This window comes from Lygodium microphyllum, chromosome 13, assembly GCF_053477565.2.
Source record: "Lygodium microphyllum isolate KBCC chromosome 13, Lygodium_microphyllum_v1.1.10, whole genome shotgun sequence".
Taxonomy (NCBI): domain Eukaryota; kingdom Viridiplantae; phylum Streptophyta; class Polypodiopsida; order Schizaeales; family Lygodiaceae; genus Lygodium; species Lygodium microphyllum.
Genome location: NC_141147.1, coordinates 66,996,942 through 67,024,792, shown reverse-complemented (window position 1 = coordinate 67,024,792; position 27,851 = coordinate 66,996,942). Strand labels below are relative to the sequence as shown.

General features: G+C 41.4%; 1 protein-coding gene across 1 annotated transcript; it reads right to left on the bottom strand.

Moving 5' to 3' along the window:
• On the bottom strand, window positions 1–27,079 carry LOC148026726 (soluble inorganic pyrophosphatase 1-like). Its single transcript, XM_087691216.1, has 8 exons — window positions 26,808–27,079; window positions 9,012–9,040; window positions 6,130–6,195; window positions 5,917–6,024; window positions 5,534–5,599; window positions 1,245–1,365; window positions 865–946; window positions 1–773 (listed from the first exon to the last, which is right to left on the bottom strand). The coding sequence occupies exons 1-8, from the start codon at window positions 27,076–27,078 to the stop codon at window positions 731–733; spliced, it is 786 nt and encodes a 261-aa protein (XP_087547342.1). The 5' UTR covers window position 27,079; the 3' UTR covers window positions 1–730.
• Window positions 27,080–27,851: the final 772 nt, after the last annotated feature.

The window sequence follows — 27,851 nt, the reverse complement described above, 5'->3', positions numbered from 1 at the left end:
AACAAAACAACCATCCAAACAATCTTTTTTTTTTTAAGAAACAAAGGTGGCAAACCCCTATACAATCCCACTACAGCAGGATGCCAATAAAGAGGCATAAATTTGACAATGTGACTGGAGGAACGGAAGCGGTCCTTAACCTCCTCCGGCCACCTGACCAGTTCTCTTACAGGCACCCATCTGGAACAGGGTCGCGGGGGAGTTCTACTCTATCGAGGGTCGCACTTAGTACCCGCCACCTTACCTTAGTAGGGCAGTATGGCTTTTAGAGCTGTGCATTTTGAAAGCTGCCCACACGACCACGTCCACCCGTAAACATTTATAATTCATCCACCTTTACCCAGGCAAAGCTATTAACTTGCCTTGCCGATACAATACAAAACCGATGCTACCAGCCATACGACTATCTTTTACCAGGATTTAGCTCCCTTCGGTTCCTTCTTGCTTTTGACAACATCACAAAGCAGAAAGGCGGCTCTTATAACATATAATCAATGGCCAATGGAAACATATTCATTGCTCGTCTTACAATAATAAGCATACATCAGCTCTCATTGTTTCATACAGATCCCCATCTGTCCATCTCGTGTCAACTGTATGTGGCAGGTCCTGGCTGTCCCATAGATTGACTTCATGTTATTGAAATGTATCTTAATTTCACAATATAAGCTAAACCTGAGCAAATTTGAGTTATCAGGGGTGACTTGATGCCTCATCCCACCAATTAAGCTCACTGACGCAAACTTTCAACTATGTATGATGCGTACAGGTCCCTATTTTGAAACCAAAACAAAAGACAAGTACGTTATCCAGGGTTTGGCACCAATCTTTAGCTGAACTGCGTGCACACATTCACAGACTTACATGGAATGCTGTACAGCCTCGACAGCACTGGAAGAAGGAAGGAAGTCATTGACTGCTACTTCTTTGTTCTCATTCTTCTTATCTTTAGTACACCATTGTTAAGGTACCACCCCCAGTTTCATTCAATCAGCTAAATCCATGCATGGACTGCCTCAAAATCCCAGAATCATGAATATCATAAAACGTCTAGTAGCATTCCACAGGATCCATCTTTCAACTTGTAACAGAGTAAAAAGGCTCCAATTCCTTTCTACACAAGAATGCAGCACTTATCACCATCAAAACAACAACCAGAAAATACAGGCTTACAGAGAGTTTCTGAACGAGCTTTTCTCTGGCCGAACTAATGAACAAGGAAACCAGGTGGTATATAAGGATACAATCTTCAAAAAAGCGTCGAATCTCTTGCAGTCGATGTGGAGGTAGCTCCTTAATGTCTGAATAATGGCGAAACTCCGGATCGTCTGCACAAACTGCAATGATCTTGTCGTCTTTCTCTCCCTGCCATCATTTAAATGCAAATGAAACATAACTTACTAGGCACCAGTCCCTGGTATATTGCTGTGCTGATCACTTCCAGCCAAGACTACTAGTGGTTCGTTAAAGATAGCTCCAATGTTTCATGGATTTGTACTCTAACAGTCATCTACCAAACCATCAAATATGACAAAAGATTGCACAAATCATGTGCCAAGCAAGTTGAGTAAGGGCAGCCGAGAGCTTCGCCCTTTTACTAAAGGGCCTAAACTAGCCAGCAGACCAAGTCCAATTTCAAAGGGGAAAAAAAGCCAAGAAAGTTCCGGTTGTTAGAACATGATGACGGGTATTTAATACATCAAGGTCTCCCACAGACATTTGGCAGAACAAACTATCCCAGCCTTAAGGAATCAAAATGTGATTTAAAGATGTAACTTAAGGGAAACTTTCACTTCTTGAGACATAAATGCATCAACTTTGTTCTCCAAATCAAGAAAGGCAGATGAAATTAACACATGGCATTGATGATGGACTGGGCAATTCTATGCCTCGCATCTAAGAGCCACATGGATAGCTTCTAATACTCTAATTTTTGCCTCTATTTCTATAATACATGACGTACATCTTATTTTTAGTAAGATCCAACCTATAGAATACATGACTTACATCTTATTTTTCCTCTATTTCTATAATATATGACTTACATCTTTTTTAGTAACTTCCAACCTACAGAATACTCAAGTGTTTGACAATTTTATCTTGCTGTAAAAAGTTGGCCCAGTCAAAGCTTATGTCAATATGATTTCAAATGCGAGGTTTGGACTTCATAAAATTAACTCGTAAACCCACTGCCAGGCCAGTTAATTAGAAAATATCCACATATAGTTGAACATCTCAAGAAGTAAGCCATCAAGAAATGAGTCATCATGAGCTTAGGTTGGCAAAGTTGGGGCAGCTGCTGAGCCACAGCCAATCTGTAATGGCAACCACTCCGAGGACCGAGATGCTTCTGCAGGGCAACAGCAGCTCTATTGCGATTACATCCACCAAGCTTGTGCAAGAGTAAAGGGGGCAGCACTTGGAGAAGAGGGAGAGTGACAAGATTGAAAGTGAGGGTACTCTTTGAGTGACAATGGGACGCCAACGGGCCACAACATGCCCTTCTATAACATTGCAAATGACCTAAAGCCTTTCAGGGCTGAATTAAGGAGTGAATTTAGGCATAAATTCATGACAATTAATTGTTAAAGCTAGCCTTGATTTTGGGGGCTCAACACACATGACAAGAATATCCATCTAAGTAGCGTGAGGGTGAGAGGGTGGCACACTAACCATAAGACACACATCCCTTGCATTTGAATGACCTAAGATTTCCATGCAAAATATATGAGTGGTCAAAGTTATACAAACTTACAAGTGCAAGTGAATGGAAGATGCATAGTGCTCAAGTGGCATCCCTTACAATTGAGTGCCAATGCGCACCTGCCGTTGTGTATGGCTAAGATAAAGGCATTGGATCTCCAATCGTCCCAAAAAAGGTTGTCCATCCCCAACTCACATGTTGCCATCCTCACCAACCGGCTGCCGCGATTGAAGTTCTGAAATGTACCTCCCTCCGATGTGACTTCAAAAGTGTCGATGTTAGCTTGTGTTGAAGTAGATGGAGGAATAGTTGCATTCAATCCACACAGGATTCTTCAAATCCAACCCATCCAATCTATTCAAACCTAGGTAAGGCATCCATCCAATCTATAGTCAAACCTAAGATTTTGAGCGAAAGGCATCAAAATCATGCCCATACAAAACCAAAGGTAATCTTTGAGAAATAGCTAGTATCCATGTTTAAGTTCTTTTGCTTCTAGAGCCTCCTCTACTAATGTTCAAATTTTGGGTTTCCATGTTCATTGAGAGTCAATTCTTGCGTTACCCGAAGGAACAATAGAGAAAGATTTTAGCTCATACAAATCAAAATGATTAAATGTACTTGCCATTGGGTATGGCTAAGATGAAGGCAGGATTTCCAATCATCTCAAGAAAGGTTGTCCTTCCCCAACTCAGAGGTTGGCATCGTCACCAACTCGTTGCCATCACTGAAGTTTTGAAATGCACCTCCGTCCAGCGTGACTTCAGAAGTGTCAATGGTAGCTCATGTTGAAGTAGATGCAGGCATAATTCCATTCCATTTGCAGTGGATTCTTCAAGCACAATGCATCTAGTCTAGTCAAGCCTAAACGATCTGTTTGTGACCTGTACAGTCTAAATAGTTTAAAATTTTTATTGTTTTCTATTTTAAAAAAAGTGATTATTGCAGCTTCCAAAAGGGTCCTCCTACGTGTTTTTTGACCATGTTCTAGCTATTCTTTTGGTTTCTGGGGTTTCAAGGCTGGCTGGTCTCTATTTAAAATGGACTCCTCTTCCTTGACAAGAGGCACACATTAGAGTGCATAGTCACTAAAATTGCCCTGAGACCCACAATGATGGACCATTTTGCAGCTTATAGGTCTTTTTGTGGCTCATTTGGTTGTGTTGATGCACTAGGAGACAAGTTCACAAGGGGAGTGCAGTCTGCCTTGTGGTGGGGAGATTTTGGATCAAATGGGCTTGAGCCTCAGCGGTTAGCAATTTGCAATTTTAGCTAGGTATTAGCTCCTCTTGTTTGGAGTGAAATTTTGAAGCTCTTACAATTACATTGCCTCCAAGAGAAGGAGCAGCCTTGGTGTGCAATAGGCCAATGTTCTTACCTTCGTCAATGCAAATTTGCATGTGCTTTGCAAAAGCAAAAGCACAACTGTGAACCTGTTCCCTTTCCTCAGTGGGAGATGAAGCAAGAGGAGGAGCAGGCCCAGGAGCATGTCCAAGAGCCTAGGGAGGGAGTCAAGCAAGCAGCAAAGGAGGCCACAAATGAGGTGGAAGATGAGAATGCTATCATGGACATCTTGGAGGAGCCCAACAGCTGAATCTTGATAGATGCAGCTTGCAGCTTGCCATCTATAACCTATCATTTGCAGCATGTTCATTTTCTTGACTTAACTATTGCCCTTGCCAACTCCTTTTGCAGTGTCCAGTGCTCTTAATATATGATGTACCATTCATTTTGTTTTCACTAGTGCAATACAGTCTCTAAAGTGTCTCTTTCAGAGTGTCTTCGAGTACTAGTCAAGGGACTCAGAATTATGAAAATTTCCTGCTTTTACCTATTTCCTATCCCCCCTGTTCTGCCATGTTCCTTGTTCCCATTCATTCCCCATTCTTGGTAGTTACAGAACAAGGCAGCTGATCCTGAGCTGGTGGTGACATGTCCCAACATGGAGTTACCCAACAAAGCCAAAGGTCTGGGGCCTCTCTTCTAGAATTCAATGGCAATCTCAGATCAGGCATGATTTTGTGATGCAATACAGGTGTCTCTAATTGATGTTCTGGCCTTGACTTTGTGCTTGAGCTTTTGTTTAAACTTTGGCATTCACTTTCAAAATTTTTGCCCATCTCTTTCTGGTTTATGATTCTTGTAATGAAGTGTTTTAGATTAATTAACTTGGCCCCAAAGACTGCTCCATTTGCTGATTCCCTCTCATCCCAACTATGAGTCTGTCCATGGGAGGCAATTTCTCAATAAATATTAGTACAAGATTTCCATAATTCTCTAAATAAATACAAGAATTTCCTATTGGTTCTTGCTAAGAGCATCAGTCAGATCTTTCTACTTTTCTTTGCAAAACCTGCTTGAAGTATCCAGTTACTTTACAGATTCAGACCCATGGATCAAATGTTTGAATGGCAATCAAAGGCCCAAATTGGGCATCAGGTTTAAATTATTTTCCATGCAGAAACTCTTTTGGTCTAAAGCAGGCCTTGCAATACAGCTTTTTGGGATTCATGGACTGTTGTGCTTCTATGCAACTAAAGTTGACAATAACAAATTCAGGACAGCTAAGATAGACTCACTCTATTGTAAGGCAAAATTGATAAGATCATGGCACGTAACAGACGTGTAACAGGATATAAGAAAAATCTCACTTATATTATCTTTGAAGATAATCATACAAATGTTAATGCAAGGCTAGATCGCCCATGTGCACATGTAGAGACAATCCCATTAGAAAATAAAGTTTTGAGATTTCATATTGCAGACAGGACATTCCATGTGCCGGCAGACGACTTTACTATCAGAAGAGCAAATAAGCAAAGCTAGTACCTGATCGATCATAGGCATTAAACCAATTGCTCGAGCACGAAGGAATGTGCCCGGAATAACTGGCTCCTGAGTAAGACAAGATGACATTTAATTATCGTTTAAGCCACAAAAGATCTAGTAAGCCATGAAGCAACCTTTTGCAGTAATTGCTTATGGAACTAAAATGTAACCACGATACTTGTATAAAACTCTAAAGCAAGGAATCAACTTATATCACACCTGATTGATAAGACTTTTCTCATCACAAAAGACTTGAACATCATCACGTTTAAAAACTCAACTTTGTAACTGAATAAAACCTTCTCTTATAAGCTAAAGTTTTACTGAGTTATGCCATAATAATCTGCAAAGACCTTGCTGTGGACAATTTGCATATAACATGCCTGCATTAAAACAAGGACGTCAAGGGGGTCATTATCTTCGCAAAGTGTGCGAGGTATAAAACCATAATTGTGAGGGTAAACCACCGATGAGTATAAAACCCTGTCAACCTGCAACAAACAAACAAGTACTTGTGTCATAAACTTCACAGACTTTCATTAGTTCACTCCAAAGAAAAAAAAAGTCTGGCACGCCCTCAACATCTCATTCATTACCTTAATCAGCCCACTCTTTTTGTCAAGTTCATATTTCACCTTGCTACCCTTTCCAATTTCAACAACCTACACACAAATATAAATGATAATTAGACAAGGGACATCTAGTTTGAATAATCTTTGCCAAAAAGGTTGTTTCACTCGATCAAAAACTCAACCACTACAGATGTCCAGAGAACCCAATGAGGAGTAACTAGTTAGCCCCCAATGGAGTTGGTGGGAGGGTCATCATATTAGCGCCAGCAGTGGGCACAACAGCTAGCATATGAGAACAGTAAACTCATGCAGAAAAACAGGACAGTCAGGCATTGCAGCAGTTTGTAGAGTAGCAAAAAGCAATTAGTGCAAGGAAAAGTTGGACAAGCAATCTTATCTTTTCTTGTGGAAGGTAACACCATGGCAGATCACTTAGGCAATCCATGCTTTGCTAGCTTTTGAGCCCTTATCAGCTCTCTGGCAGACTGCCTGCCATCTGGTAAAGCCAGATTGTATATCATGTCCTGCCTACTGGGCTCCACCTGCTATATACCTGAGTTGCCAATATTGGATCCACCTTCTGAGACCATCATTTGTCAGGACTCTGTATCTTCATGGGCCCTAGTCCCCATATTCCTTAAGATGCTTGCAAATATATCATTTGGGTAGACAACGTAAAAGTGGAGAAGGAAGATTGAGTGGCAGAGAAAAGACAAGCATCATCAATTGATTTTTGTTGAGGATAAGTATGGTAATACCTAAAGGCTATTAGTTATTCCTTCAGGCCTCTTTTGCATCATCTATGCAAGGTGAATCTTGAAAGATTAAGCATCTCAGACAAAAAGGCATGTATAAGTATTAAGAATCCTACCAAATCTGAACATATTCAGGATGGATCTCAGAATTGAATCTCTACTTTGATTTGGGAAAAGAGTATGAGAAACTAATGTACAAATCATTCGGAGTCTTGGATGATCTATGACCAAATTCATAAACCAACTTCTGGCTATACCTTGATAATTGATAAGCGATTCACAAGCTCAAACCATCTAATAAAGGTTAGCATCTTGTTTACAGCCATGTCCACGTATGAAAAAAAGGACCAACTCGTGTTGAAGGAATCCAAAGAAAGACTCTTCAGACTGCCAAACGTATGTGGAGATGTTATAGTGCTGCTGCTGCAGCAACCAGAGTTCCTAATGTACCTTCAATAATGCTGCACCAGTCCACCTATTGGGCCTGCTGCCTTCTACTTGCCAGTCACAATTGAGAGCTGCCAGTCACCTGCTACCTCATCTTGCCAGGAATCCTGTTTAAAGTATTTGGACTTTCCTATCGAGATCCTTGTCACGTCTTCTCTATGGATGGTATAGTCAATGATGTATAAAGTTCTTCACATTGAATCTCTTGTAGCCTTGCATGTTTGGATGAAGCGAATTGCTTCATCTTTGCATAGCCATTCTCCTTTGGAACACCTTTCTTATTCTTTAGCTTTTCTCCAATAAGCATCCGCATTTCTAGAACTTTAAAAGTTTTCAAGAGCCTCAAGCCTATTCATCATATTTGATGTTCTCATGACTTCTGAATCTGCACATCTTTAGGATGGTGGGGAAATCTGATCTAGGCTGCCATATTCAGTTTTTAAGGCATGACGTCAAAGTGAAAATTTATCCATCCACAAATAGATTGTTTGCTTGAACTTTCTGCCAGTACATGGTATGTATGTAGCTGTTACACCCAACCAACAGGAAACAGCTAACCCCTGATATTTGCAGCTCAGATAAAATTCATCTTTCAAGGTAAAAATAAAGTGAAGGTTTGATAACATTTGACAGGGGACTTTTAAGTGATTTCCTGACCAGTGATAATAATTAGTATTATAATAATAACGCACAATTAGGACATGAAGCAAACAGGAATATTTCAGTGCCTTCTTAAAGCATTTCCACTTTCACCAACACTGTCAACTGCTCCACTTCAACTACTGTAACCTTCAGGTAGAGTGACTGTAGCACAGGAAGAGGAGGACCAACGAATACAATCTGTGCTGTTTATTCCTTTTGTTAGGCCATGTTCTGGGGCTTCTTCTTTCTCAAACTTGAAGCATGCTATGAGAATACTATCATCTCTGTGCTCCAAAAAAGAAATATTCAAACTTCAGCAAACGCTATCAGTGAATTGTGGACTTCATAGCCATCTGGTTGATTTTCTCACATAGATCATGGGTTTTGGTCTTTTTAGTTTCTGAAAAATGAGAAGCTAATCTATGAAGAATGTGTTCTTAACTTACAACATCTCAAACCTCAAAAGTGTCATCATGTGATTCTCAGTATCAAAGGTTGTCTCTTATCTTTACGAAAAAATTGCCAGAACTCCAAGATACTATTATCTCTGTCCTCCAAAAAAGAAATAATAGAACTCCAGCAAATGATACCTAGCTAATGAATTCTGAACTGCGTAGCAATCTGTTTGATTTTCTCTTCTAGATCATGTTTCTTGGTCTTTTGAGTGCTGAAACCTATAAAAAACTGAAATCATGGACATCGAAGATCCTTCAGATACAGTGTCACTGTAAATCTGATTGCAACTTCTTGTAGGTCATTGCAGCCCTTCCTGTGGTACATCTCAAGACTCTTTCTACAGAAGATTTGAAGGCCAACAAATGTTTATCAGGATTCAGTAGATGGCTATGGCATCATTGTTAAACTAGGCCAATCACAAGATAAAGTCTTGCACATTATCATGAAGCAAGCAGACAAAACACAAATAGGTAAATATCCAATACAAGCTTTGTAAGCAGCCTTAATCAATAATCACATTTGTATGGCAGGAATTAGACACTAATTAGAGTACATACAATAGCAGGCTCACTTGAATGTTAGCAAAAGAGGACACAATTGTCTTACACAGTTGAAAACTGATGGGGCTCCAGGTCCTGCGTAGAATTTTGAGACGAATTAATTCTCTCTCTCTCTCTCTCTCTCTCTCTCTCTCTCTCTCTCTCCATTAAGAAGTTTGACTTAAATGTATATAAATATTTACATCCGGCTTTCAGGCCAGCCAAGCCCAATGAAAGACCAGCAGCACATGCGCGCACACTCTCTCTCTCTCTCTCTCTCTCTCTCTCAGTTCTTGAATTGGAAAACATAGAGATGTGCAGAAGACCTAGCCAACAAATGAAAGGCATATAGACAGCTAAGAAAACAACCTAGTATGCCACTTGGGCACTAATAGAAAGAAGACACATGCTGATGCCTGATCACAAAGGAGCACAAGTGAAACAGGACCGATAATTTCCATCCATGGAGCACTGACCTCTCAAAGAACAACATTCGGGTCCTGCAGAGACCTGTTAGCAGTCTAGTCAGCTCATGTGTGAGTCTGGGCTATGCCAAGCATTATTAGGTATATTAGGCATTTTTTCGTGGTCACTATGATGATTATTTTGGCATTTATTGCTGGCCGACCTGCTGCCATTTATGGCATTCTTTTGGCCTATTTATTCAAGCTCCTACTCCACACTCTTATCATTCATCACTTGCAGATCCAGTGCATGCCCTGTGGAGAGAGGGGGCCATTGCCAATGCACACACAGCTAGTGACTCACCATTGCATGCAAATGTCTCATATTTGTATATGGGTTCCATTTCCCAAGCACACCTCTGAGTTCTCTTCTTTCGTAGTGTTCTTGTGTTTCTTCTTTTCTCTCTCGTCTTGTGTTCAGCAATCTATTTCAGCATTCTTTCATGCTTCCATTGCTACATCCACTTCTAACAAGACCATGTGTACCCACTTGCATGTATTAAGAAGGCCACTCTTGATGCACATATGGATGCCAAGAGAGAGAAGAATGCAAGCATGGTAGTTACGAAATTTGTTTGCCATGACCATATTGCTTTTAATGCAACCAGGTCTGAGTACTTTTAAGAATATGCATTTAAAAACTGCAGAATTCTATCTCGTATTTGGTATATGGATTTCATTTCCCGAGCACACCTCTGAGTACTCTTCTTTCGTAGTGTTCTTGTGTTTTCTCCTTTCTCTCTCTCTCGTCTTGTGTTCAGCAGTCTATTTCAGCACTCTTTCATGCTTCCATTGCTATATCCACTTCTAACAAGACCATATGTACCCACTTGCATGTATTAATAAGACCACTCTTGATGCACATGTGGATGCCAAGAGAGAGAAGAATGCAAGCATGGTAGTTACGAAATTTGTTTACCATGACCATATTGCTTTTAATGCAACCAGATTTGAGTACTTTAAGAATATGCATTTAAAAACTGCAGAATTAGAATCATCATAACCATCCTTCGAACTTTTGCACACCATTATTTAAGAGAAGGAGAGGCGTACAATGGATATTGCAACTTAAAACACCGAGAGTTCATGAAAACAAAATGGGGTAATCTTGATTGTAGATCGATTCAATCCACGCCCAAGCTGGTCACGAGCTCCATTTCTAAGGTACTCGTAGTTGAGGTGGCCATACCAAGCATACCATAGCTCAAATCGAGACTCGGAAGTAAGAAGAAGAACAGTAAGGACTAAAGAACTCAACATCTTATAGACACCATTCTCCTCGTACCCCTAGCAAACCACCTATCTAGATTTTTCATCAAGAATCCGAAAAGTTTCTCTTTCAAACTCAATTGTGAGGCCAAGTCCACAAATCTTGCTCACCAAAAGGAAACAAATCTTGCTCATTGAAAGGAGATGGTAGCCCAAACCCGAAACATAAAGAACCTCCCAAGTGTGAGCTCCACTATACCTATCCAGAATCAACTATATATCACCCCCGCCCTATGTAGATACAAAAAAACTTTCACCAATCAAAATATATCCGAAGTGTCCCTAGCATCCCACCCTATCCCGAGACGCATCCTACTATGACAGTTTCATGCATGGGAACACCCTAGTCCTAGATCATGATTGAATCAAGTCCCGTGTTTTGAGATGGTAGACCTACATCCCCTGTGATTGTGAAACTAACACGTGAATGAATAGCAAACATAGTGACAAAGCTCCAAAGTCCTCACCTAACGCAAACTAAGGCTCATAAACAAGAGATATACACAAAAGAAGACAATGTAATCAATATCAATTAACACCCCTTGTCAAATCTTGGGTGTGACTAAAGATGGAAGTAAAATCTCTTATGGAAGATCGGACCATGTGCAGACCATGTGCAAGTCAATGACATCTAGCGATGAAGTCTAGCCAAGTAGCTGTTGAGCTAAAAATGCATTAGCTTCACTTAAACAAGCCCAAAACATGTTTAATTAAGAAAGAAACCTTGTTTATTTTAAAAGAAATGTGTTTCTAGAGAGTGTATGTATCCCATAAGCACAAACCCACTTGGGCAAGCCCAAACTTTCTATAAATAGGTATGCTGCCCTCCATCTAGCCTTAATCTCGTTTTTGCAGATTTCAGGTATTTTAGCTTGCTGCCCACACCCCAGATGCGGAGGACATCGTGGTCCAAGCTGGCCATTGCTATCTACAACAGTCTGGCACCTGTTTCCAACCTACCACACACTTTCGGAGCTGATTTCAGCAAGCTAACTGCTACTGTTGGTTTTTCTTGCATTTTTAGTCTCTCTCCTACAGCCTGTGTTTGCTGTTTTCTCTCTCCTGCAGCCTGCGTTTTCAGTATTTCTCTCTCCTCACCTGCGTTTTTTGTCTTTCTCTCTCTTGCACTACCATCTGTATGAAATTCAGCCTTCCTTGGCTGCATTTGTTGGTGTTCAACAAACAAAGGCTACCTTGCTGCAATTCAAGATCCATTCAAAGTATGACACACTCTCTAGTTCATTACCCTTGCCTCATCCTTGAGAAACAGGAGTTTGAGGTACAGTATTCATTCACTACATAGTGTGTTTGCTACATGAGCATCATATATTCAATAGTCATATCACTTCATTCATTCTCTATGTTCATTGTCTCTAAGTTACCCTAACCCTAACTATGTTCTTCTATTAGTCTATGCTTTGTCGTACGGTGTTATTTGTATTTCTGTGTTAGGGTATTTCTTCACATGGTATCAAAGCCAAGTTCTCTAAAAGAAACTTAGGCCTTGACCTAAAAGCTCTACACAAGAAGCAGAAACAACATTGGGCCTCACAGCTTACTTCACAAGCTTCCAACATGGCCAGACAGACATCGGACTACAATGGAGTTCCACCACCTTACAAGATCACTGCAGGTGAGTACGATTTCATTTTCATGCATAGAGCCCAGCAACAAATAGAAAGTAAATCTGAATTTCACTCTTTAGATTTGGTGTACCAATCTACTAACCATGCAGGAAGGGCGAAATCTCCACAAGACTAACCATCCACAAGTGGAAACTGCCATAGAGTACACTCCATTGCTTTCATACTTATTCTCTCTGGTGCTAGGTATATCTACCATTTTAGATTCTGTTAATGATGATTCCTCTTCCCTTATTGGTATGGATGATTTTCATGATAAACAACGTATGGAAAACAATTTTTGGTTTGTGAGCAATAAGGAAGACAGATATTTCTTTATGAACTCAAAACTATGCAAGTAATTGAAACAAGAAACTGTGAGTACTCCTTCCTCTTCTTTTCCTTCAAATAAGTAGGTGCATCTTCATCACCATTATTTTAATTTAATGCATTTAATGAAGTAGGTGCATCTTTCTCTTCTTTTCCTTCAAACAATTTTGTTTTCAAAGGTCAAAATGAAGTAGGTGCATCTTCATCACCATTATTTCAATTTAATTCATTTAATGAACAAAAGGAACCCACATTATTTCCCACATCTACATTTATCACAAATCCATTTAATCTCCCTTCCATCCCACCCTCTTATTCCACTGCCACATCCTTTCAGCCTCCATTAAGCACACCGCATGTTACCTCTCATGTAGGATCACGCGTTTTCATTTGCCACACCGGGGAGTTCTTCAACCTTAGGCACAGCCGTTAGGACCTCATCTCTTCCTCAACCAAGTGGTGTTCCACCTTTTTCTCACATTTTCGGGATCATTGCAGCTTGGGTATTCCCCCCAGTCTCTCTCTGGAGTGTGGATCAATTGGTACCACAATTTGCCTCCATGGCATTACCTAGTGGACCCTCTAGCCATTATGTTGTGTCCCAGCTGACATTTGGACAAGGCTTGCATATCCCAATGCCTCCACCTCCACCGGCACCTTATGGAAACATTCATGTCCAGTGTCTCCGCATCAATCAGCCCTCGTTAAACACTCGGCCTATTTCTGCCTACCCACCTCTTCCCCCTCCTTCTCCTTATCAGACACCTCCACCACCACCACCACTACCATCTTATCCTTCACATCCATCTTACCCCACCTTCCTAACATCTCATGGTTCTACCTCATCATCTACCAAGCATGCATTCGATGACAAGACTCGTTTTAATGGGTCAAACTTTACAACTTGGCCGAACTTGATAAGACATATCCTTGACTCATAGAACCTATGGGATATCGTGCAAGGGTTGAAACCCCAACCAATCCCATACTTGTTCCATACGAGGTTGTTTGCTCATAGGAGGCTAGGAATGCCTCCACTATTGTCGAGCTGATGCAAAGCTTATTGCTAGAGTTTCATTCTCAGCTTCAACATTTTGACTTGGCTCCGTAGCTTGACTGACCACTATGCAGCTCGGAATAGGACTTGTTGAATAAATCTTGACCATGAGCTTTAGAACTTCAAAATCTCTGACTAGGATGACATAAAAGTCAAGTTGGCTGAGTATCAGCATCTCCTTGCTGAATTCTCCACTACAGGGACTCCTAAGTTCTCTAACGATCAAGTCACATTGTTTCTTAACGAGCTACCAAGTAAATACTTTACTTTTGTGCGGCAAGTGGTTTCTTTGCCCAATTTACCCACATGAATTTAAGTGTAAGCTATTGCATTACACACGGCTGTTCGATCAATTTCATATGAACAATCCCTCAAAGGGGACTCTTGTTGCTCATTCTCAAAAGGGGCAACAGAAGGGTAAATAGAATCAAACTTCAAACCAAAATCAAAATCAAGCAAGGGAATCATAAGGAAACTCCCAATCTCAACTCAAACCCGAGTGGTGAAATGTATCTAAGAAGAATATATATTGTCAAAATTGTCAAAAGGCTCGTCATTTTGATGACAAGTATCGATCAAAGGCAAGAGGCACAACACCAAAACCCAAGTCACAGCAGCAGACCCCTACCCCTCAATCGAGCAACCCCCATCAAGGGAGACAAGGTGATAGCAAGGGGCAATAGAAAGGTCAGACTCACACTATCACCAGTCAGTCATCTCAATCATAACATTCTCAACTCTAGAGGGCTTGTCTAATTGGTCTACAAAGGCCCACATCGTCTCCATAGAGACATCCGATGCGAGTCTCGTCCACATCTATGAGTTGCCTCCTGACAAGATTACCGAAGAGGCCCACTCATCACAGCCGAGCATATCAACACCTATTTGAATTGTGGACAGTGGAGTTAAACATCACATGACTCCTATATAGGATATCTTCCATATCTGAGCCCCTACAGCCAAGCAGGTCCGCGTAGGAAACAACTCCTCAGTCAAGATCCACGCTTAAGATTACATCAATTTTGCCACTAACAAGGATTCCAATCTAGCTTCGCTGGACAATGTATACTATGTCCCTCAGCTTGGGGTGAACTTATTATCTGTTCAACAGCTTTGCCGGTTCAGGCAAGCAATTTTCTTTACAGCGACCACAGTTAAGGTCCTTGACTCTCACGCTAGTTTAGTCATTCCTCTCGCAACGAGGCACAGCCTAATAGCCTATACCACATGACCCATTTTCTTACCGAGCCGACAACCAAGGGCTCTATGTTCCATAGCTTCCAGACATTAGCCACATCTCAAGAGCCTACGAACAATGAGCATCTTTGGCATTTCCGCCTAGGACATCTTGGCTATGACTCTCTTTATGGGTTGTCTCATCGTGAGAGGGTTAAGAGCCTTCCTCGCCTGAAGCTAGCTCGAGATGTCTATAGAGCATTTCAGCTCAGAAAGCAGCACTGTATCTCATTTCCTCAATAATCTACACAGAGCTGCGACAACTCTTCGATTGATTCACGTTGATCTTTGTGGGCCAACATCCGCTACCACCTTAAACGGCGCACTATACTTCTTTTTTATAGTGGATGATCATTCGAGATACATGTGGGTGTACTTCCTTAAGCATAAGTCTGATGCTTTCACATATTTCTCTACTTGGGTGCTACCGGTTCATAACCAGACGGGTCGTCTTGTTGGTTGCATGAGCGATAGCGGTGCTAAGTTCATCTCCCACGAGTTTTCCGAGATTCTACAACAACATGGCATCTCTCGCCAGCTCGCCTCTACTAACTTGCCCTCTTAAAATGGAGTCGTAGAGCGTTGAAACTAGACAGACTTGGAAATGACACGCTCTATACTATTTACAACAGAGCTCCCTGAGCGCCTTTGGGTTGAGGCTGCTAACATTGCGATATACATCCTTAACCGGTGTCTAACTACGGCTCTTTTTCAAAAGATCCCATAGGAGGCATTCTTTAGCTCTCGGCCTATCATATCTCACTTCAAAGTCTTCGAGTGTCATACATATGCATACGTGCCTAATGATAAAATAGGAAAACTTCTTTGGTTAATTCATACTAAGCCAAACTTAGCTTACTCAGTCAGCAATCTCAGTCAATACTCAGTCAGCATTCTCAGTCAGTATTTCACAGTACCTAGAATGTCACATTAGATTGCATGTCTTTGTGTGTTGTGTTATTTATGTTGGGAATAAAGACTCATTGTGTCTTTTACCATGTTCAGGTGTAAATGCACCCTTTCACTTTTGTACTTTATATATATTCAAAACCTAAAATGTGGTACAGAAGTCTCTATGCCAAACATCAAGTGTCGTGCTCACTCTCTCACTCTACTACTCTCAACTCTTTGCACCTTCACTCTCAGCTCAGCTCACAAACAGCCCTACCCAACAAACTAGTACCAAAACTCACAAGCTGTGCATGCTTCCCGAAGTCAGTGACGGTAGTCAGGCCACGTGACAGGCGAGTAAGAGCTTCAGGTAGTACCAGTTGCCAATGTTTGGCAAGTGCAGGAGAGCTAGTCGACAGGCAATAGGTTGACACAGACCAAACGGGACCTGCACGCGACCAGCCAATGTATACGTGACCAGGCTTAGCATCTATGACACAACCAGGAAGGCAAAAAGGCGACAAGTTCAGCGCTAACGTGGCACGCTGCAAGAACATGGCGAACAAGAAGGGCTGCAGGCACACGGTGGACGAGACGAGCTAGATGAGACAGGCTGCGACTGGACGAGACGGGTTGCGACCAGATGAGGCGGGCTTCAGCCAGCAACCACGACCAGTCGCCACGAACATGGCACACAAGCAGACAGCGGTGAACGTTTTTTTTTAAGGGAAATATCCTTCTTTTTCTTTTCTTGTTCATCGGGTGTTCACACGCCAAGGCACAAAGCCAAATTCTCCCCAAGAAAATCGGGGCTTTTCTCAAATTTGGGGACTTTAATGCAAAAGTGGACAATCTAACTCAGAAATTGTGAAATCAGTGCACAATTGCTCGTGAAATTTTGGGGCTTTTCACAATTAGTGAAATTTGTGCACACCGGACCCAAAAAATTTGGGGCTTTTGACCCAAATTGTCAAATTTATGCTCATGAATGCCTTTGGAACAGAAATTGCATTGAAATTTTGGGGATTTCACATGTAACCGTTGGCTTGGTATCTAATTGTGTCGAAATTTGCTTGAGTGTAGCAAACGACATTTTTTAATTCTGAAAATTCATTTGCAAATCTGAAATTTCTGCAATCTTGGGATTTTCATTGCTGGTTGGTATTCTTGTGCACTGTGGTCATTTGTGTCATATTTGGGTTTGCCTTTGGTGACTGGTTAGTCAATTTGGGACTGCAAATTATGGCTGGAAACAGTGACAACAGTAATCTTTTGCACATTAAGAAGCTTGAGGGTGCCCATAATTTTGTATTCTGGTAGAAACAGTGCTACAATGTCTTGGTGCAGAAGAAACATGTAAAGCCCATCAAAACAAAGGGAATCAAACTAGCAAACATGGAACAAGACGAGTGGGATGACTTGGATGAGCTTGCTCGCTCTACCATTGAGCTCTCAGTGTCAAACAACTTGCTCTTCAACATTGAGAAGCTGAATTCAGCATATGCGATGTGGCAAAAGCTTGAAGAATTGTATGCTCAGAAAAGTGCGGTCATCAAGGTTTATTGGCTGAAAAAACTAATGAACTTTCGCATGAAAGAAGATACAGCCATGTCTATACATTTGAATAAGTTTAACTCAATTTTCAGTCAGCTGATTGCTTTGGATTTTCATATTGATAGAGTTCAAAGCTACCTTCTTGCTATGCACTCTACCTGAAAGTTGGGATACTTTCACGACAGCTTTGAGTAATTCAAATGCTCAGCTGTTATACTCTAATGTGGAGAGTTCTTTGCTGATGGAAGAACTCGATAGGCAGAATAACTCAGCAAACAAGTCTTCAAATGTATTACTAGAGGCAGATTTCAGCATAAGAGAAGTTTTGAAAACAGAGCACGCAACAAATCTCGTGGAAAGAATGTGGAGTGCCATCATTGTGGCAAAAAGGGGCACTACAAAAGGGATTGCTTTCAACTGAAAAAAGAGAAGGGAAAAAACAAAAACAATAAAGCCAACAAGGTTGAAAACAAGGACAGCCAGCCTGTCAAAAAAAGCAGCGTGAAAATAGAAGAGGTTAATGTAGTCACTCATGATAATGACAGTGATGGTGATGTACTTCTAGCTTCTTTTTTGGATGCACATGCATTGATTGCAGATTCTGAAGATGATATTCACACTTGGATACTTGATTCAAGTGCATCCTTTCATGTCACACCACATCATGAGTGGTTCTCTGACTACAATGGTGCTATACGTGGTGTTGTCCACTTGGGGGATAACTATGCATGTAAAATTGCAGGCATTGGCAATGTGAAACTGAAATTTCAACATGGCTCCGTTTTTGTTTTGCATAATGTGAGACATGTACATCAACTCGAGAAGAGCTTGATAAACACAGGGCAACTAGATAATGAAGGCTATCACATCACCTTTGGGAATAGCAAATGGAAAATATGTAAAGGCTTCCGCATTGTTACCAAGGGGTCCAAAAGTGATACTCTATATCCTTTGCATGTATCTAGTGTGCGTGACCATGTTATCGCCATAACTGAGCAGCCAACTGTTTCTTTATGGCATAGCCGATTGAAACACATGAGTCAATCTGGAATGAAAGTGCTCTCTCGTTTGGGTTATTTATCGTCTTTAAGGTATGCTAATTTTGATCATTGCACTTATGGTAAACATGCTCAAATGTCACACAAAAAATCTACCTACTGTCCTTCTCTTCCTTGCAATCATCTGTCTTCTTGCCTTTTCCTTTCTCTTTCTTCCATTTGTAGCAGTCACGTTTAAAGTGACCCTTCTTGCCACAATGATGGCATTCAACATCTTTGCCACGTGATTTACTACGTCCCTTGCCATCATATTTGCCCTTTTGTTGTGATCTGCCCCTAATATGCAAAGCACTGGAAGACTTGATGGATGCATTGTTCTGCCGATTCATCTCTTCCATAAGTAGAGCACTCTCTACATCAGCATACAAAAGGATCACATTAGAATTGCTCATAGCAGTCCTGAACGTATCCCAACTCTCTGGTAGAGTGCAAAGCAAGAAAGTAGCCTTAAATTCCTCATCAATCATAAACTTCAAGGCAACCAATTGGCTGAAAATGGAATTAAACTCACTCTAGTGAGTAGACATTGCTGTACCTTCTTTCATACGCAAATCCATAAGCTTTTTCAGCCAATACACTTTACTTGCAGCACTCTTCTGTGCATACAGTTCTTCCAGTCTAGTCCATATAGCATATGCAGCATCCAAACCTTCAATGTTGAAGAGCAAGGCATCAGAAATCGATAGCTCTATGGTTGAGCATGCAAGCTCATTCAACTCATCCCAATCGTCCTGATCCATATCCGTAGGCTTTGCCCCTTTAGTTTTGATCGGCTTTGCCTGCTTCTTTTGTAACAGGATATTATAGCATTGTTTTTGCCACACTGCAAAATTAAGTGCGCCTTCAAGCTTCTTTATATGCATCAAATTACTGCTGTCATTGCTGCCAGCCATGGTTTTCAGCTCAAAAGTGACCAAAAAACCAGTAAATGCAGGCCCAAACTGTCACCCAAGTGACCAAGGTACAATCAAATGACCACGCAGAAGTACAAATTTCAGATCTGTAATTAAATTTTCAGAAGCACCAAACCATGTGCTTCAGCATTATCCAACTGATTACAGCTGTTCCAAGGGCATGTGCATCACATTACATGAGAAATCCCAAAATTTCAGCTGCAATTTCTGTTGTACGTGTACCCACGGGCATAAAATTTGACACGAACGGTCAAAAGCCCCAAAATTTTGTGCTCAAAAGCGTCAAACACTCATCTACATTTACTCTGTCATGCATAGGACTGTCCAATTTTGCCAAAATAAAGCAATTTCAGCAAAACCCCCAAATTTCACGGAGTGTTGATGCCCAAATTGCGCGGAATTCAACCTACATGTACATAAAATGACCAAATGCTGCACAAATTTTGCCCAAATTGCAAAAGCCCCAAATTGCACTGGGTCCAATGTGCCTCAATGTCGAGAAAAAATTTCAGCCCAATTTGTGCATGTACATGAAAACCCACCAAATGTCAGGGACAAAATGTCACAAATTCCTGCAATTTCTGAGACAAATTTGCTTGTTCTGCATCAAATTTCCCAAATCTGGAAAAAGCCCCAAATTTCTGGGCTAAATGTAGAGAAATTCCACTCAGATGAGTAAAATTTCAACAATTTTGGTGAAATCCCCAATTCAAATGCGCATAGTGTCTGCAATTCCAACGCAGATGCCTCAATTTTTCACAAACAATGCTCAGTTTGGCAAAGCCCCAACTTTCTGGGCCAAAATTGCACAAATTTGATGTTTTATGCTTGTACGTGCGAACCCCGGTTAGGGGAAGGAGTTTGAGAAAAAGATTTGTTTGAAAAAAAGTTTCGAATGGTAGGTCCGTTGACCCGTCAGGCCTCCCCGTCGCACGCTTGCCTGCTGGTTCCGTCACGCGTTGCGCGCCCCATCGAGTCTCCTTGCCCGCTAGCGTCGCGCGTCCCGTCAGGCCCGTCCTTGCCCGCTACTAGTTCCGTCATGCCACACTCACCCGATGACAAGTGGTCTCACTGCCACCTCTAGGCAGCACATCTACTATTCCGCCACACATTGACTGCTGCCCACTACCCGTCACGTCACGCTGCGATACTACAAACCTACTCGACCGGTTGTTGCTCGTCACTCCACGCTGGGGCCCCACAGCTATAGTTCCCGCCACTCCACGCTGGGGGCCAAGTGCACACTCTCCACGGCCTGTCCGTTTTCTGCAGCTCACGACTGCCTCAGCCTGACTGACGATTGTGCTCAGCACACTCAGCACCTTACGCTCTGATACCAGTTTGAAGGGACCGGTGAGGAATGGAGATAGAGGTAGACAGACCTTACGCTCAGTGAGAGAGACAAAGAGTGTGACTAAGCAAAGTAGAGAGTGAACACGTTTTTCGGTACAATGACGAGTGTACCACTTTAGGTTTTAGATAGATATATGTATGAAAGTACAATGTGCTAAGGGTGTGTTCACACCCGTGCACATATAAAAGGCACGATGGGCATTTATTCCCAACAAGCTCTATGAATGTTATCATACAATTTGCTCGTATCTTTTCAAAAAGAGAAATCATTTCAAAAGGATAGAAATGCTTTATATTAAATTTTCAAAGAAAGTTACATCATGTTAGAGTTTTCCAAATTAACTTAAGGAATCTAACCATGGATTTCAGATATATCTACTGACATGTAATTCTTAATTGCTAGAATGGTAACCAATTTCATATTCAATGGATAGACAAAATAATTTATTTTGTTGTAGGGAAAAAATACATGGTTTATTTTGGGATACCTAGTTATTTGGGGGAGAATTTTTCCTTAATTCAATCTAAGCATGGCATTTGGATACATCCATTGGGTAATAATCGGGCTTTGAAAAATGGATATCTAAAACTTGATACTTTAAAGGAATATTAGGAAGTCCATCTTTGAGGTAGTTGTGGTGTTTAGAGCGACCAGCAACTATAATTCGGTCCGCTGGGATGACCTTTGTCGCTTCCTCGTAAATATATCGATTTACTTTAACCTCCCGGCCTCTAGTGAATAAAGTTAAATTCACTCTGGCTTCATGGAATAAATAAACCTTCACGACTTTAAGGTTTTCCATCCATCTTATCCTCTTCAAATTGGTCTAAAGGAAAGCAAGACGATTTGCGTCAATATAACAATATCCACCGCTTATCATCTAGCGTCTTTCTCGGTATAGTGGAGAAGGATCGTAGATGCGATCCAGAATCCGCATTACGTGCATTCTCCATCCATAATCCGCAAAATGCATTGCCGATAGGATAAAAACACATATTAGGAAGGGAAGGGAAAAACAACTCATATCTCAAGCTACAATTACCAAGTTTTTTATTTATTTTGGCTCTGATACCAGTTGTAACATACCCATCTTTATTACGTGACGAGTAACGTTTTAGTAGTCGCCTAGAGTTTACCTTCCAACCGTCGCCATCTGTACTCTAACCAGAATGATCGGATTTTGTCCGGCTCTATAACCCTAGGCGTCCTGCCATTATCCACGGAGGACCGACTTAAAGGTTCTTAATTGGCTTAACAGTCACCTATCAACAACTAGCTCACATCCAAAGGTGTCCTTCGAGAGGCTTCTTGTCCAGAATGAGCGACTACCATTACCCTTGGTTCATGGAGTACAACCCTTTTTTCCAATAGCATACTAAGGATTTATGAAATCCCTCGCAATGCTGTGGCACAGCCACTGTACCTTTCCACTAAGATAATTTACCGTTCGAGTTCTCAGACCAAACCCTAGGTAAGTTTGCAAATCGGCCCTTCCTAGAGTTTCTTTCTAGCGTTTGTTTTTGGAAAAACCTCTCGGCTAACCGAGACCACCCTGCCAAGTGGAAGACCTCTCGCTATCGGAGTTGGTCCATGCTTCCGCCGCGGTAAAAACATCCCCTCTTAGTATGGAGATTCAGCACCTACCCTTGGGGGAGGTATAGGGCTCCTCAACTTATATCTGTTCCAATACTTAATTCAATTAGAATCTAATCTAGAAAATCACAAACAAAATTGATGTCTTCAAGCAGTTATGACTTCAATCAACAATACAACTTTCAAGTGATGATTAATCTAATAGCAATCGATACTTGAATTTCACATAATGAGCTCTTCCCCTTGGAATTTAACTAAGGGTATCTAGATTTTGGAGTCTCTAACTTCCCAATTTAAGGTTTATTCTTGTAACCAACTTTCTTAGCCTTAAGTCTGTTTCTTTAACTCAGAGATGTTTCCGGTCTTAAAATCTTCTATCAAAGCTTCTAAATTAAACTATATCCTTGACTAATTTCTTCGAGGTTCGTTCTTAATAAATCGATCTTAAAAAATTTCTCATGATTTCTCTTGAGTTCTAAAATTTCGTAGTTTTCCTAACAATTTCTAGCCTATAAGATATTCTAATAATTTACCAAGTGAATACTCTAAAATCGCAGTATTTCTTAAGAGACTTATCTTATTTCTATTGAATTCGGATAGATTTTTTTTTTTTGAAAAACTTGTGGTATCGCCATTGATAAAGGGTTGTTATCCGTGCCCGTGACTCTGTTCGTGACTCTCGTACTTGCAACTCCAATTGTTACTTCCACATTAGTAGGGTCATTCGCGATTTCTACTTTTGAATTCTTTTTCTTCGAGGTCATGACAAAAATATGATTCATAGAGAAAAACACGGCAGTAATAACGGTTGGCAAGGGTGTAAAACTCTCGATGATGATGATGGTTATTGCAAGATTCAATAATGTAGGCCTCGTGAATGATTCTTCTTGCCTCGTGGAGAGCAATACTTCTCTCTCTAGTAGACGAAATAGGGATGAGAGTAGAGGTATGACTTCTAACCGGATTGATAGAATAGGATAGAGTTCTTCAGTGTCTTCTCTTCTCGAATTAGAGTAGAAGAGGATGAGAGACCTTCTGCATATCCCCTTTCTTGGGTTGAATGGAATGATGTCTCTTCGTCTCGCGGAATAGAGTCTCCTCCTTCTCAATCAACATCTCATCCTCGTCAAGATTGCTCTTGTCCCCTTTTCCTGGTCATCCCCAAGCCCTCAATTTATAGTTTTGCAGAGGAGGGAAGGGGGTAAAAGAGAGGACGCTTACTTTTTTAGCGTTTTTCGATGACATCAACGATAACAAAAAGAGAACGCTTTCTTTTAGCGCTTCTGATGACATCATTGATGACGTCAGAGAGGGAGTTCCATTTTTGTAACATGAAGATAAAAATTTACGAATATATGGGCGTCGGGCAGCCGTCACTCCAAGGCTTATGACCAAGGTAGCAACCAAGGCATAGACCTTGGGATCTTGACTTGACATACTTGGCAACGGGCTATGATGGCTTTATTGGTGCCGTCGGCTGCGCGCGAGAAACTCCCACTAGCTTGTAGGAAAAACTTCCTGGGAGATCACCCATCCCGGCAGTGTCGTCACCCAAGTGCGCTTAACTACCAAGTGACTATCCACTAGGCTAGTTCTTTTTTTGTCGTTCTATATTGTAAACATAGTTTTAATAAGCTAGTCTTGGGAGGGTCTTCCAAGTCTTTCTTCAATGAACTGGCATATAATACCTCATTAATAATAATAATTATCTTCATAATGAGAGTCAGTTTCATAATTAGAGCTAGTTTTTTTTCTTTTTTTTAAATGTGCAACATAAATCAATTTTCTTTGGAATGTATATGCACATTAAAATAAACTAAGTAATGGGGGCATTACAGATGGTTACTGAAATGGCTGGCTGAGATTAGGAGAATAGAGACAGTGACAAACAGCCGCTGGTCTACACCTGTGAGGGCACCAAAATGTGGAAGATGATTACTGAAATGGCTGGCTGAGATGAGGAGAATGGAGATGCTGATAATCTAGATGAAGCCAGACGGAAAAGGGGCAGCAATAAATAGGGAGGTACAGCTGAACTGGACGACCTGTATAACTAGGGTGAAAATGCTCATCTGGCCAACCTGACATAAATAGGCCTAAATGCTGTCACTCAGGCTGAAATGCTGTCAACCAGGACTGCCGCATGTCACCACAGTAAATGCACCTAAATCTGGGGCTAAAACTGACCATGAAGTTTGAACAGCTGGGAAAACAACTCCAGATCTGGTTGGCGCTGAACCACTGTGAACAGACTGGAGTAGACCGGTGCAAATGCACGCACACGAACTGTTGGGGATCACTGCCTCAACAGGGTGCTACAGAAAATGACTCTCAGAACTGTCAATGGAAGAGAGAATGAACACAAGAGAGAAGAAAGACAGTTGTAAACTTGTTGATTTATTGATACATATATACAGGCTTTAATGTAACCTTTGGCATCGCATACTCACGGCTCTCGAGTTTCTCACATCCCATGCTTGTGGCCCTTCATATTTTCCCCCCACTAATACTAACCTCCGCCTAACATGCCTATAATGAGCAGGATTGACACACGTGAATAAATGACAAACATAGTGACAGCTCCATAGTCCTCATCTAGCTCAAACTGGGCTCTCTAAGCTGTTTTCTTTTACAAGATAGCAATGCTTATTCTAGACTTTGAGAAATCCTACAACAAAGTTGATTGGGGACTTCCTAGAGGATACCATGGTTCAATTAGGCTTTTCTCAACAGCAAGTTAGTAGGCTCTGAACATTTTACATGTCAACTAGCAATAAGGTGATCATAGGAGGGTGGAAATGAGTGGATTTCTATCAATAGCAGTCAGTCAGATAAGCTATCCTCTAGATACATCTCTCTTCTTGCTCTTTGTGGAGGGGATGTCCTATTTCCTTTGCTCTAACACCAACACATTTGAGGGGTTGAGGAGTCTCACACAGCATGTGCAAGCAGAAGCAGACTTGTTGGACTTTAAGAGTCTACAAATGGCACATCCTTCTATATTGAGGATGACGAGTTGATATTGGAGAGAAAAAGTTTGGCATTACATGTTTTTTGCATGATGATGACAGGTGCGAAAATCGACTAGCATAAGTCAATCGATTTCTTGTAGACCCTTAACTCGAGCACTAATTAAGGAGTTCCCTTAGGCTTCAGACAGGTGAGCAGGCAGCAAAAGATTACATACCTTGAATTCCATGTGGGACTAGAAATCACAGTAGCCCAGCATTTTTTCCATGTGTTAGATATCCATTCAACAAAAGCTAACCTATCTCAGCATACCTTGGCTTTCTCTAGCAGGTCGAGCTCTAGTGGTCAACCAGGTCTTATTGAAAACAGCCTAGTATATAGTTTCATGCTTGGGCTTTTCTCCATCTTGTGTCTCTCAATTCCACCTCTTACTTTGGAACTTCCTATGGTCTAGTTCGAATGGGTCTAGGGATTTCCAAGCTAGAGTGACCTGTCAAAATGTCTTCAAACCACCACTCAAAGAGAGACTTGGGGATTATCAATCCATAGTACTAGAACCCATGCCCTTTTGGGCAAGCTGGCTGTTCAAGGATTCACACTAGGTCGGCAAACTTGGAAGAGTCCCCTTCAGGAGGCCTTCTAATAGTATTGTCCCTATCTCAAAAGAGAGAGAAGACCATCTCTAGAGTCTAAGGTGGATCTTCACTGCGGCACCAACTCCCTTGCATCTTTCTCAAATCATCTTTCCTGCACAGTTTGCAACAAGTCTGGCAAAAGCCTGCGGATAATGTTAAGAGCAGAGGCCCCATGTTGTTAGGAAGAGATTGATAGACAACCAATCGTTTTGAATCAGGAGATCAGGGATAGAGACAAGCTGCAACTTGGAAAGCGCATGCAAATTCAATTGGTCGGTTGGAAGGCTGGACCTGCCGGCTCCATTACAGTTTAGAGGAATATCTACAAGTATGCAGGTTTGCAGATCCTTCGGCAGGCAATGGGGAGCAAGAGGGTGGTAGGGGCTAGACAGATGAAGATTGATGCTCCTACCTTTAACTCATTCTAATCTAAGCAAACCCATCTGTAGGCGAGCCTTTGTATCCCTTAAGTCAAAATCTCTTGCCCATCAGCTGTCATACGTGGCCATTACGAAAAGACGATCCACCTAAATAATATAAGGTGCTTCCACCCTTTTTAAGCAAATCAACAACTTCGATAGCTTCTGTATAGTCCATATCCCATCTTCTTGATTGATGCATCTAAGTGTTGTTCTTGCTGTTTGCCAATCTACTTTACAAACAATATGCTTTGTGTATTTCCTTGCATTGTAATGCAAACCTCATGATCTATCGAATTCCGATCATAAAACGTCTGAAGCTTCTACTGCTGCACGAAAGCGTGTAAGTTTTAGCTTCTCCGAACCAACAAGCAACACATGAAACCATGTTTTTCATTATGAATTTTCTGCAGAGGGATAATTCGTGAGCTCAGATCAGCAGGCCTTGGAAAAAGACTGTTTTTTTTCAAAGTTATTAACATCTGAGCAGGTTTTACCTATTTCCAAGTCGTGCCAAGGATGAGCTGCAACAGACCTGCGCGTGAGCGAGGAGAGGATGCGCTCGTTGAGGGGCGGAGCGGAGAAGGAGTAGGTGGAGCCCCCTGCAACGCCGTTCTCGGAAGCCATGGGTGGACGGATGGTCTTGCTAATGGCCTGTGCTTGGTTATAAGGTCCCGAAGAAAAGAGAGAGACGAGGACTGCTGGGAGAACGTAGAGCACGAGAATGTGAGAGTGCGGGAGGGAGGGAGAGAGAAGAAATAGATGCATGCTCATATCCTAGCTTACACTTTTGGGGACCGCGCCTTTAATTCCCTCGACCAAATGCAGTTGCCACCACGTGGCCCGCTAACCTTTTTCCATTCGTTTAGAGTGGGGTCACGCGTCGACCTGCTGGATCTTTTAGATGTCAATTAAGTCAAGTTTGTGTGGTATGGCATGCAATTTTTCCCACTTACTTACTAAATTTATAATCACCTTAACTTTAGGTAGGGACTATACGTGTGAAAGTACTCTTAGGTCAGAGTCCTTTGACACCACCCACACCACCATACATTGCTCGACCCACTGACCACCGCTGTTCACTACTTGAACCCTGTCGTGCATTGTTGGCTCTCAAAAACATATGTTATTGTACTAATTACCAATGAGATTCTATTATTTTTATGTTATTGCTAACTTAATTATCACACAAGGTTGGTGTTCAAGAGGGCCTATCTTTTTAGGGTAGGGTTAGATATAAACTTGCCAAACCGTTTAGAACTCAAATAAGTTAAGGTTGTGTGGTGTGACATGCCCTTCTTCCTTCTTACTAAAATTATAGATAGTCACTCTTACTTTGAAAGTCAAGTATAGACTCTATGCATGGCACAACTCTTAATAGAAAAACAAAATGTTGTGTTTTACTCACATCCCTAATTGTGTGTGTGTGTGTGTGTGTGTGTGTGTGTGTGTGTGTGTGTGTGTGTGTGTGTGTAGCCACCAAGGTTCAAAACTTTGATTTGTGGGAATGCCTTCAATGCATCTTGGGATTGTTCCTTAAC